Here is a 13,698-nt window from a genome sequence, read left to right as displayed (position 1 = left end):
ATATAGGCAATTTTAATTTCAACTTGTCAGGATGGTGGTTGGATGCCCATAAGAGTGTATTTCTGTCCGTTGGTTTACGAAACAGTGGGGCAGATGTATTAAGCCTGGCGAAGAGATAAACTGGAGATAAAGTGGAGAAAAAGTGGAAGGAGATAACGCACCAGCCAATCAGCTTCCAACTGTCATATTTCAAACACTGCTGATTGGCTGGTGCATTATCTCCTTCCAATTTATCTCCAGTTTATCTCTTCGCCAGGCTTAATACATCTGCCCCAGTGTGTGCTCCAAACGGGTGCCATTCCTCAGTACTGTCACATCCAGGAAATTAATTTGGTCATGATCTGCCACTGCCGTAAACCGGATAGGACAGTCCAAAGTATTTAACTCTTGAACCATCAGGAAGAAGGAGTCTGTAGTACCCCTCCAAACTAAAAACAAGTCATCAATGAAACGTTTATAATGCAGGATGTTCGCACTGTACCTGCCGAGGATGTGCACTGTTTCATAGGCCGCCATATATAAATTGGCGAACCCTGGCGCTAAATTAGAACCCATGGTGGTACCCGAGATTTGTATATAGTACCCGCCATGGTATAAAAAGTGGTTTTTAGTCAGAACCAATTCAATCAGCTGACAGATGAATTCAATCGGGGGTCCCTCGTAAGGTCCCTTACAGAGGGCTGGATCCCCCCTTTGTGTGGGATTACTGTGTAAAGAGAAGACACATCTAGAGACGCCAGAATGCAGTCGTCAGGTAAATCACATAAGTCGCTGAGGCCCTCCAGGAAGTTACCAGTATCCTTGATGTAACTAACACCAGCCTCCACGCATGGCTGCAAATAGTGGTCCACAAACTCAGCTAAAGGCTGTAGTAGTGAACCACATGCAAATATTATTGGTCTTCCTGGAGGGGCCTCAAGCGACTTATGGATCTTGGGCAGAGTATAAAATATAGGGCATCTTGGATGTTCCACTTGCAGCAGTTTCAACACAGTGTTGTCAATCCACCCCATGCTTACAGCATGATTTAAGGTGACATCAATTTGTTTTTTAAATTGAAGTCATGGGGTGAGAGGGGATCAGACGGTAGGTACCTGCATCACTCAACTGCCTTCTGACCTCGCGGTCATAGTCAGTGAAGTTTTGCAGGACCACTGCGCCCCCCTTATCTGCATTCCTAATTACCAAGGACCTATTGTTTTTAAGGTCATTAAGTGCCCTCCGCTCCACCTTCGTAAGATTGTCAAACACTCTCAATTCTGATGTTTTGTTCCCTTTCACCTCACTATCCACCATCTTCATGTATGTTTTTAAACTCGGATTGATCGAGGGTGGGTCAAAAGTACTGGGTCTGGCTGATACGATTGGAGTATTAAATGGCTGTTCAACCATATTTGCAAAAAATTCCTTAAGGCGTAGCTTGCGCCCCATCTTATAATGGTTGACAGACCATTCAAATTAATTGAACATACAGGTGGGTACAAAAAACTCAGACCCTTCGTGAGCAAGGACTGTTTAGAAAGATAAAAAATTAATTTATCCTGTGTCTCCCCCATCGACCTCCTCTTATATTTCCCCCTCCTCGGGTGTAATCTCCTGCTCCGCGGTTTTTTGCTCGTCTTGGTCTGGGATCTCTCCCTAAAAAAGACGCGGATGTAGAGGGACCGGATGGTGGTAACCTGGCTGAGGAGTCAGACTCAGGGGAGGATTCTGTTTCACGGGGACCAAAAAATTCTGCCCTACGGTGGGGTCTATATCTGCGTCGACCATCTGCAGTGTCACCACTGAGCCAGCGGTACACTGAATGTTTTAGATAGTCGGTTTCTACCGTGTCCCACTTCTTTCTTTTAAATGCTAATAAGTCTACACGGTACTTATCAATTTGTTCCTGTAGCTTTTTAAGCCAATCACCAGATTTGTCCTGCTCAGTGTAAATCACCTTGATAAGTTCTCTCAAATTCTGCAATGTCCACTTTAATTTTCTTCAATTCATTACCAACCTCTTCTATTACTAAAACCATTAAATCAGATGAACATTTATTCAGCACCCGCACCATTTGATGCAGAACGCTGAATTCTTACTCCCTATGGTGGGTATGTTATTAATCCTGAAACCCCTGGGGATTCTCTTATTTCTATAATACTTCATAATACTGCTGAGGGGAGGAAACAGAGGTCTAATCCTTTTAAAGAAAGAAGTTAAATGGATCCATGAATTGGACACGGTGGCCCCAAGGGGCCTTAACGAGAATAACTCTTACTCTGTGCTTCTCTAGTTTAGACTCGAAATGCAGGATGGTCTGAGCAACCATTAAATAACAGTTTCTTCTTGTTGTAATATAATGTATGTGTAGTTTATTTTTTGTTAGTATGTATATGTCTTGATATTGTATGTGACCTTTTTTTGTCTTTTTATGATATTTGTACACTAGGTGGCGCTGTGCGAGGTGGGCAATGGTACATTGGGGAGCTCTGTGTCACATGACCCATACTTGGATGGTTTCCCTATATAGGAACCGTATGAAAATGACATATAGTAGTTCTTGGAGTAGTGAGTTATATTATTGGTGTGTATATTGATATAAAAGGCCCGCATCTCGCCATAAAGTGGTGTCCGCATAACCTGCTCAGAGCAGGACATAAGCAGCGCAGTGGAACGCAAGCTTCCTGGCTATGCGTTCCACCAAGCCGGAAGTGATGAGTCAGTGTGATGACGCACTTCCAGGAGATGACCCGCACGCCAGGCTGTTAGTGCTGGGAATGGCAGCCGCGGCGTGGCAGGCGAGAGGAGACTGGGCAGCCCGCAAATTGCGGATCTGGTAGGAACCTATGTGATAATGTTTGGCATATATACATTGGATAATTGATGTTGTTTATACTACCAGTCCATGCATTATGGTTAATTTCAAGGGGGTGTGGCTTTGAGCTCTTGAATGGTACTTATGCTCTGCTGGCACAATGGGGTTTATGCACTTTAGGAGGAGATAGTGGGGGCCTTGACAAAGGTCTGGGGGCAGACCGAAACGTTGGCCCATGGCCCACTGTCATGCACATTGCACTTTATGTTTTGAACTGCTGAAGATGGATTAAAAGAAAGTAGTTATCCATGTATGAAGCCCGGTGAGTGTCCTCATTTTTTCTCAAAAGCTATACTGGTATCTGGATTTATCTGGAAGCACCTGAGCTGGCACCCCGGCAGCGCCCTAAAATTACCAGTATTTACTGAAATCTTCCCCTATATTCTTATACTCCTATAGATATGGACAAGATTCTTAAATATAAAACATTTATTAAAAATTGTAAACATAAAAACAAAAATGTATGCACTTTTCTTGCCAGAAGATTTTTTCATACAGTTGGTGTATACATAAGCCTGACGCGTTTCGTCTCCACACGAGACTTCATCAGGGGTGTATGATACAAATCTTTGCCAATCTTTGCTGTTGGTTTGTGTGGACCCGTACTGTTGTCCTACTGTGAGCTTTTTATTTAGCGTATTTATTTCTCACTGGTAGTAATTTCACTGTGGTGTTAGGAATTCCAAATCAGTGTTAAATGGGTAATCCTTACCACTTTTGATAGTATCATAGAGTATCCACTTAATTAAGTTCTGAAATTGAGCATAGCCTATGCTCCAGCATACATGTGAAGGTCCAAATGATGTAATAGCAATTAGCCCTTACAAAGGGTGATCAGCCTCAAATATTTAGTAGGGTAAATTTGCTCCTCAAAGATGGGACATAATATGCAATCCAAATGTCTCAAAGGCAGAGGCTGCTCTGTTTGATAGATGTGCACACCTCTGTGTCCAAAATGCAAGTCACTTGCTTGTCACCTGAACCGGATGATAATATCTACACGATATTGAAACGTTGTTTGGAATAAAGACTATTTTTCTGCTATACTGCCGTGGAGTGCTGCATCTTCCTGCTCTATCTACGTCCCCCTGCTGTGTGGGCACCCAGGCTGAATTATGACACGGAGGTTGTGCCTAGCATCTTGGTCGTTATATATATATATATATATATATATATATATATATATATATATATATATATATGGGACTGGTGTAAAATGTCATATATAACGTTTCCAGTGTACGTTTAAACAAATGTGTTTTCGTTAATTGAATTCTCCACTATCTACTTAGTATTTATTATTTATATTTTATTCCGAGAATGCAGCGTTCTCAAATGAACCGACGTCAAAGTGAAGGACTTGCGGAACGTGTTTTACAGTTTTATAATACTGTGGCAAACAAAGACTCGAATGTGACCTGGCAGAATTTCAAAAAAGAGAATTTCAAAAAAGCAACTATCCACAGGTATATAAAAACGATCCAGCTTTCCAATTAAATAAGTTTCAAAAATAATCCAGGTCGTACACCGAAGCTAGCGACCCAAAGAAACATGGAGGAGATCAAGAAGCTTTACAGGAAGTACCCCTCCAGTACTGTGGCTGCAGTGGCGAAGAAAATGAAAAGATCTTGGGTAGGAACAATTAAAGTTGAGAAGTTGGGCATTAAGGCCATAACAAACAAAAAAAACTCTCCCAAATACACCCAATTTCAAGAACCACGCACCAAAGCAGCATGCAAAACACTTTATTGAAAAAATGCAACAAAAAATCCTCATCATTGATGATGAGACATAAGTCTCTGTGGACCTATCAAAGCTCCCAAAAAGGGCTTTTTATCATTCAGAGAAGGGTGCTGAAGTTGAATATTAACACAAATTTAAGACCAAAAGTAAATTTCCTAAGAAATTCCGGTACTTGTGTATTAGCATGGTGCCCACAATGTTCATCGTACTGCATCTCATCGCATGCAATATAGCACCCTGATGGGTGCTTACAGTGTTAAATGCACCCCCATTGTCAACACGACCCACACTATCAACGCCAACACGAAGCGTGGCGAGCGCAGCGAGCCCGTGAGGGGCAGCGGTACGCGTCCTCCGACCTTTTCATACCCCCACTATCCACGTCGGCGTGGAGTATATTTTAGATAGTGTGGCGAGCGCAAGAAAGGCACTGAGCCCGAAGCGTGGCGAGTCCCGCGGAATACTATTAAAGTAATCCGCGTCTGCTCACCACACCACGCCCATGTGGACACTGGGGTTATGACGTGGATAGTGAGCATATGATCCTTTATGTGTTAGCAGGGCTCCAGTTACGTGATTTGCGTAACTTACGTCATTTGCGTAAATTACGTAGTTTACGTAGCCAGCATAGTGGTGTATTGGTTTTCTCAATACACCACTACGCAAACTATGTAACAGGCGCCCGGAGATGGCGTCAGGAGACTGAGATGGCCACTCCAGAACTTTCACTTTATTCTGCTGTAGACAATGACAGGTCGACTTGGCCTTGTGTTTTGGATCATTGTCATGTTGAAATGACCAAGTACATCCCATGCGCAGCTTCTGGGCTGATAAGTGCAAATTTTCCTCCAGTATTATAACAGTTTAAAACATGCTGCATTCATCTTGCCATCAATTTTGACCAAGTAGCTAGTTCCTTTATGTGGCACCCTTACAGATATGCCTTTAAATACCAATTAATGGACAGTAATGCAGCAGTATTTATAAACAATGTCCATTTCTTACAATGCTCAATTTTTCTCATTCTCAAGCTTATTATTATTATCAATACTAATTATAATAAAATTACCTCAATTCCCACAAATAAGCAGTATAAAATACAATGTCTTACCTTCTCATTACCACATTATAGAAAGGAATGCACAGGTCTGAGCTGGGTTCCAGGATCTTGGTCATGATTATGGTGATGCGAATTTTCTGCCCATCCGTCTTGCGTTCACACTCTAGTTCCACAGTCTACAGATATAAAATACTACTTGTCTCATAATACTCATAGGGGTAGTTCTACTCTGTGGGCTATTGTGAACCAGCAGCGCACATACTAACTAATTACAGTAGCGCTTTTATCATCATTTATCAAGTTCTCATTGCATCTCTATGTGGTGCGTAGGTAAACCCGTGATGCTGGCAGGAAGAGATGTGCCGTTCCAACATAGTACATCATACTGATGTCGGGAACAAATTTTACCCATTGATCTTTAATTGTAAACATTATTAGAGAAATGGTTACACGATTTAAAGTGGCTATTTAGAGAGGGTGCAGGAACGGACAGGTCACTGAAGGCACGCCTGGTACCTGCTCAAGCTTGATAGGGAGGTATAGTATGGAGCCATCAAATGCGGTTACATTTCCCGTCACTGGGCGGTGCTCCTTCAGCATGCCAAAACGCATGCTGCGACACTCCACGTTAGGTCTATACAGGAGAGAGAGTAGGGAAACCAATAGTAACAGAAGTCAGTCAAATCAACAGGTAATCTCTAACAGTCATTTAAAGAACAGTTTTCCCTCACCCGTTTAGTGCCCAGCTGCCGTCATATGAATGTTATGTGTAATATGTGACTGAATAATGTCCTACTTTATACTGCAAATCAAATGACTAAATCAGCTCCTTTACGTATAGTCGTATATGGGTAGAGGAGGTCACTTTTATACAGAAGGTATACACATTGACTATACAGTGCATATTGAAAACTGTCATACAGTACCATGTCAATATCCATACATCTTGTTACGTTGCACAAAGGGTGATAAAATAAAAAAAAATTCTTAACTTTATTTACACATTATAACCCTCAAAATAAAAGTGGAAATAACATTTACACAAAGTCTTAACAATTCATATAATGTAATTATTCGAATCCCTGGAGTGCAGTAACTTAGATAGACTTTCTCAGTTACAACCAATGACTTTTCAGATCACACAACAGGCTAATTGGCCACCTTCTAGCATCTAGCTATGTAACTCCAGCCATTTTAATTACTTCCGAATAAAACCAGCTGTTCCTTGATGATTATTCTAGTAGTGAATGGTAATATGGATAATGGTCAATAGTTGGAAAGGTGTTTTCAAAAGGATATAGTTTTGGAAATATACAAGTTAAGAGAAGGATTCAAAAAGATTTCAAAGGCTTTTACTCTCCGTCTGAGCACTGCTGAATGCATTATGGAAAAGAAGGTTTGGACCTTGGCGCAATCAATCAGCAGCTGTACAAGTAAGGGTGTGTTAGTCTCCAATGAATATATAATAAATAAAAAAAGGAATAGAGAACAGCGCTTATGCTATACTGATTTATAAAACAATAACACGGCAAGGTATAACAAACAAATTTAATAGACACAATGTTAAAACATAATCGCATGCATTAATTAAAAAGTATTGAGCTTACAATTGGCAAACTGATGGCATTTGTTTGTATACTGCACCTCCACAAGGTTGATTGGAATGGGGATAATCACATTTAGGTCCGGTCTAATATCCAAATATGGGGCAGAGTCCAAGCAGATTTTATGTCAGTCTTTCATCAAACTCAGTGATAGTATGCAAGGGGTCCACAAAGCATATAATGGTGGATGTCCAAGCAAAATGTAGGCTCAAATTAAAAGGCAAGCTCAAGCAGGCTCAACGCGTTTCGACGTGGAAGTGCCCATGTCTTTATAAGGAGCGGAATGAATCACTTGCATATATACCCCTGAGTTAATTACATAAATAATTGCAGGTGCACCTAGCCGTGTAGAATTCATTCAAATAATATAAAAATATATACGTAAGCACAGAAGACATACATATATAGGACCATATTAATTCAAAAGTATATCCTAATTACTGATTTTAATAAGATATAGAGAAGAAAACATTGATATATAACAAACATCCCATAGCCGGATATTAGACCGGACCTAAATGTGATTTATCCCCATTCCAATCAACCTTGTGGAGGTGCAGTATACAAACAAATGTCATCAGTTTGCCAATTGTAAGCTCAATACTTTTTAATTCATGCATGCTATTATGTTTTAACATTGTGTCTATTAAATTATTTTGTTATACGTAGCTGTGTTATTGTTTTATACATCAGTGAGTATACAGTGTAAGTTTGGTCAGTCTGTACATGTAACACCTATCTCACAAACTAAACACAAAGCTGGACTGGGTGGCAAGAAACATTGAATTAAATGGCAGAAAAGAACCTATTGGCTCATCTAGACTTTTGGTCATCTCAACCGTGTTGGTTTAATTTTTTTGTATTGATAGTCTTGTGTCTACCCCAAGTATGTTTATATTGCTTTACTGTCTTAGCATCTACCACCAAACCACTTCCCCTTCTGCAAAGTAATTTTTTCTCCTTTCCTTTGAACCTTCCAGTCTCAGTGCATGTCTCATGTTCTAATACTTCTTGTTCCTTTGCATAATGTCTCCCACCTGTACCTTGTTAAAACCCCTGCTATATTTGAAAGTTTCTATCATGTCCCCCTTTGCCTAATCTGCTCCAAACTGTACATGATAAGATCCTTTAAACTTTCTGGGTAAGGTTTGTGATGTAGGCCATGCACCATTTCAGTCACCCTTCTTTATGCAGTCTCTAATGTATGTATATCCTCCTGGAGATATGGCCTCTAGAACTGGACATCATATTCTAGATGAGTGTATAATGACCTATACACTGACATTATTACTTCTTTCTGCTACTGATTCTTCTCCCTATGCAACACAAACAAACAATGTGATCTGCTTTCTCACTGCTTTGTTGCAATGCTAACTTGCCTAGAAGTCAACTGAAATAGTAACTCCTACATCCTTTTCCTCCACAGTAGTTTCCATTAGAGAGGCCATTAATACACTATATATAATTTGGGTTTTTGAAAGCCAAATGGATGGGTTATGCATTTTATCTATTCAAATGTAGTTGCCGTGTTCTAATATCTAAATCCTCAATCATTCCTTTCACCTTCCTGATGTTTCTATCCCATTCACTGGCCAGTCTTTTTTGCAGTGGGACAATCTCTGCTAATTTCTAGTCTGGAATCACTCCTGTAGCTAGCTGGTTAAATAATTCTGTTAATGGTGTTACCAGAACCCCTTTAAGATCTTTTAGTATCCTGGAATGTATCCCATCTAGTTACATCGATTTAACCACTTTCATTTTTTAGAGATCGCTCAGGACCCTCTCGGGTCATTCCAGGTCAGTTCAACCAAGCATAACACTCACCAATTTAGATTTTTCATGATACTTTCTACAAATGAGAGATACTACCACATAGCTTTTAACCCATGTAAAATAATTCTTCTCTAGTCATCATAGTTTTTGAGATGTACAGGATCAAAGTTTTGAAAATTTGCCTTCAAATGCCCTCTTGATGCGCCATTTTTATGTGAAGTGCATATGGAAAAATATCCTATTTCAGTCCCTAATCTATATATCACTTTGAAATGTTGACCCGTTGTCATTCAAAACATGGAGATCATTATACATTCCTTAACTTCACACTTGTTGGGTGCAAAAAATAAAGTGGGTTCAATAAGCATGATCAACCTAAAGGCCCCCATACACTGATCCGTAACCTTATTAGAAGGCCTAGACAAGAAATATTTTACATGGGTTCATAGCTATGTGGTAGTATCATATGTAAGAAAGTATCATGAAAATCTGAGTCGGAGGGTGTCATGCCTGGTTGAACTGACATGGAATGACCCTCTCCTCTATAAATGTACTTGTACTCATTTTTATGAACGGCCTTACAACTTAAAGGCCCATACACACTAGAAGATTATCTTTTCAATTTGGCTGGTGGGAATGAAAATCTTGACATTTTTGGGAGAAAATTACAATTGATCATTTGCTCCTAAACATGGAAAACAGACACAAATTGGTTAAACCAATTTATGTAGATGACTGCTTTTGACCATTTTCCAGCATTTGGGAGCAAATGGTTGATTGTGGATTGTTCCCAGAAATGTTCAGATTTTCATTCCAACCAGCCAGATTGGAAAGATAATCTTGTAGTGTGTATGGGCCTTAACTGTGGCCATTTCGGCTCTCTCCCTGCAATGAAAACTGACTAAATACAATTATTCAAATGTTCTGCAATAAACTTGTCACCTTTGACCAGACTCTCTCTGATTTAAGTATTATTATCCTTCCGTCTGTTTTTTCCTTTCACTTTATATACTTAAATATACATGTATCCCCTTTACCTAATCACTGGGACATTTCCTTTTCAGCTTGTGCCTTTGCATAGGATTACCTCCATGTCTCCTTCCGCCTGACAATATACTCAACTTTGTCCACATTATTTTGAGTCTGCTAAAATTCCATAAACATCATCATTTTTGCTTTCACACAATTTATACATCTTTTGTAAAAAAAAACTAGTTTCCTTTCCTTGTGCTTTTCCTAACCCTATTGATACAAGTCTGTTGCCTTTTCGAATTTTACTCTTTAACTTTTCACAACCCTTACAAATTCCACTAATCTGCAAAATAATCACTTACACATTTGCCCATCTGTGCAAAATCATCCTTCCTAATATCCAACTACGATGTTTTTTTAATAACATGAGTTGGTCCCTATATTTATATTAAACCATTGTGCATGATGGCCACTGGATCCTAAGTTATTTCCCACAATTAGGTCTGATAGTCTGTTACCATCTGTGAGTATAAGATCTAATATTGCATCTTTGTGTGTGGGCTCCCACACCAATTGCTTAACGCAGGCATGACCAAACTATGGCCCTCCAGCTGTGAAACTACACATTCCAGCATGCTGTCATAGTTTTAGCATTCCCTAATACTGGGGTAGCCAACCCTAGTCCTCGAGAGCTACCAACAGTGCATGTTTTGCAGGTCTCCTCACAGAATCACGTGAGCTAATTAGCTCCATCTGTGTATCTTTTAAAATGTGTCAGTGATTAATGGGTGCAGCTGTGCAGCAGCTAGGTTGTCTGGAAAATGTGAACTGTTGGTAGCTCTCGAGGGCTAGGTTGGCTACCACTGCCCTAATAGCAAAACTGTGGCAAGGCATGGTGGGAATTGTAGTTTCACAACAGCTGGAGGGCCATAGTTTGGCCATGCCTGGCTTAAGTGATGTTCCCATTTATAGTGGAACTTGCAGAAAACCCCTCCAAGTTTACATGAGGTAGTTTAATGGTTCCCATGGTTACAACCGTTCGTTAGTGATTTCAAGCAAGTTTTCCCCATTGGCCTGTTGGTCTATAGATAATCCCCCCCATGTGTTTAGTGTCCTACTCCCCGAATCTATGGTCACCCAATGGGCCTCATTTCTTTCATCAAAAGTTTGTATTAAAAGTAGCATTTATACAGTTTCTCACATTCATTGCTCCCCTCTCCTCTGATCTTTTCCATTCTGTCCTTTCTATATAAAGTGTAATATCTTTGTCCCCTTCATGTTTCTCAATGCACCACCACTACTTAATAGCCACAAAATGCAGATCATCCCTTGTCACTATGGCAAATAGGTCTGGAATTGTATATCCCAAGCTCCTAGCATTTGCTCACATAGAGACTAATTCAGCCTTCCTCAAAGATCTCCACCGCTACTCAGCAATTATCAGGACCCGGGGACCCATGGGTGCACAGAATGGTGCAAATGCGGTTACCACAGGGGTTCTCCGGTGTCCAGTACCTGCAGGCGCTGGCGGGGAGAGCAGGAGTGGGCAGTCTTCAGCAGCTGCAGCCGCGGTGAGCTGGACAGTGCGTCGGGTCCCGGTGGCTGCCTTTGCAACCGGAAGATGGCAAGCGTCCCAGCTAGCATCCTGTCTGTTTCTAAGCAGCCAGGATGCCGCGATTAGCGCACCAGCAGCAGGTGCAGCAATTAGGGCTTCGGAGGCTGGCCTGCTGGGCTCCTTACCATTGGCCAGGCACTTACCTTTAAGGAAGCCAGGCCTGACAGCAGACACTGGTGATAGCAGCTGTTCCTGCTGCAGGGTTGTTCCTTCCTAGAGCGTTGCTGCCGGTCATTGCCTTTCCATGCCTTAACGTGTTACCCCACCATAGCCACCTGCAAACGACTTCTGCCACTGACTTTTCCTGGAGTCCGTGAGTTACCCGTTATCTACGGGTTGTCGCCGCACCTTATTGTGTGGTGTATTATATTGTATATTTGCGTGGTGTATTATATTGTGTATTGGCATGGTGTATGATATTGTGGGTCTCGATCCCCGTAAATAACATTGTGTTTGCAAACACAAAAATATCCAGGCTTCAGCACAGATGGTTTAATCAGAATTCCTCAGATACTAATTAAGTCACCTGTGCCAAAGCCTGGATATCTACAAAACCTGCACTGTTGTTGTGCCTTGAGGACTGTGGTTGGGAATGGCTGCTCTAGAAGGAGGTCCCGCACCAAAGCGTCCCTGCATGAGGTCTCATATACATTTTAAAATGACTGGAGGCAGGCTGCCACTCTGAGGTCTCCCAGGTGGGAGGGAATCCCACCATGCGCTGTTGTGCTTTGATGTAGATTTTGATTCCTGGGTAGTGAAGCTTATTGCGGCCTGGCACCGCTAGTCAGGTACCAGGCCGCTACTCAACACTGCCCTGTGCTGTTGGATGCCATCAGGCTGAAGGTCCGCAAGGCAAGCTGCATGTAGAGGCATCTGGTACCCTGGAGACAGTGGTCTCCCAGCCAGAGACTTCAGCGCAGCTGCATGCAGGGCAGACTAGTCTTCCCAACAGCTCCAGTGGTGCTCCTCACTTGATTGTAGCATCCCTAGCTAAATACATTTTTTCGCAAAAATGGCCGAACTCGCACATTTTCCGCATATTTTATAGGATGCGATTTGCTGTGAATTCGCACATTCTGACCTGGCGGTATTAGTAACACTTTAAATTCGCAACAGTACTAAAAATCGCCAAAGAAATAAACCAAGTTCTGACAGGCAAATTTAACAGAACCATGCACAGATCATTGAGATCTGTGCATGGTTCTGTCTTAAAAAAATGTGTAAACGTTCAAATAATAAAAAAAAATGGCGTGGGGTCCCCCCTCATGAGCATAACTAGCCCCTGGTTGGTTGCCCATAACAACATCACATGTAAAGTCTAATTCCCATCTTAGTAAATTTCCCCCTCAGACTTCATTACATCCAGACTCAGGTATGAAAAAATCAGATGCTCACGTGAAAGTGACATGATATTGGTAGACAGCCTCATTCTTGCAGATGATCTTGATAAAGTTCAGACCCAGCGTCACAGGATTTCCTTTTGAGCCTTGTTTCGCTAAAGGTTCCCTGCAATAACATAAATAAAATAAAGCGTTTAATGAAATGACCACAAATAAAATTCACAATTAATCTTTTTTTTCATAAATTGGGAGCATTTCTGAAATTTAAAAATACTGTCTTTATTAATAGCCACCAATGACCAATAAATAGCCACCAATTGGAAAGATAGAGGAGTTATTTTATTAACAGTTTCTTATATAGCCCAGAATATTCCGTTGCACTTTACAAAGTAGACAGTGATACAACAAAGTAGTAGTAGTAGTAGTACGTTTATTTATAAGGCGCCACAAAGTGTCCGCAGCGCCGTACATAGCAAAAAAAACAAAAAAAAAAACAAATTACAAGGTAACGTACAGGGTGTGTAGAAAGATACAGTATAAATAGGGGTATAGCTGGTAGAACTAAAATCAGCATCAGTTCAGAAGTAGGTGTCAAAATAGTCAAGGAGACCGAAGATGAAGTAGAGGAAGGGAAGAACAGGACAGGAGCACAGGTGAGGTAATGAGGGTAATGGTAATGGGTGCCATCAGGCTGAAGGTCCGCAAGGCAAGCTGCATGTAGAGGCATCTGGTA

The 13,698-nt window shown here is 41.1% G+C and overlaps 1 protein-coding gene across 2 annotated transcripts in view; it reads right to left on the bottom strand.

Moving 5' to 3' along the window:
• The window catches only part of PIWIL2 (piwi like RNA-mediated gene silencing 2), a 188,391-nt gene that overhangs the window by 130,040 nt on the left and 44,653 nt on the right, over positions 1-13,698 (bottom strand). For both annotated transcript variants that reach the window (XM_083184821.1, XM_083184820.1), the window contains exons 6-8: positions 13,021-13,131; positions 6,178-6,295; positions 5,713-5,837 (exon numbers count right to left, since the gene is read on the bottom strand). In XM_083184821.1, the coding sequence (XP_083040947.1) occupies positions 5,713-5,837; positions 6,178-6,295; positions 13,021-13,131 (354 nt within the window). The remainder of the gene's footprint in view (positions 1-5,712; positions 5,838-6,177; positions 6,296-13,020; positions 13,132-13,698) is intronic.

The sequence above is a fragment of the Crinia signifera genome, chromosome 4, assembly GCF_055691185.1.
Source record: "Crinia signifera chromosome 4, ASM5569118v1, whole genome shotgun sequence".
Taxonomy (NCBI): Eukaryota; Metazoa; Chordata; class Amphibia; order Anura; family Myobatrachidae; genus Crinia; species Crinia signifera.
This window is presented reverse-complemented; position numbering and strand designations above follow the sequence as displayed.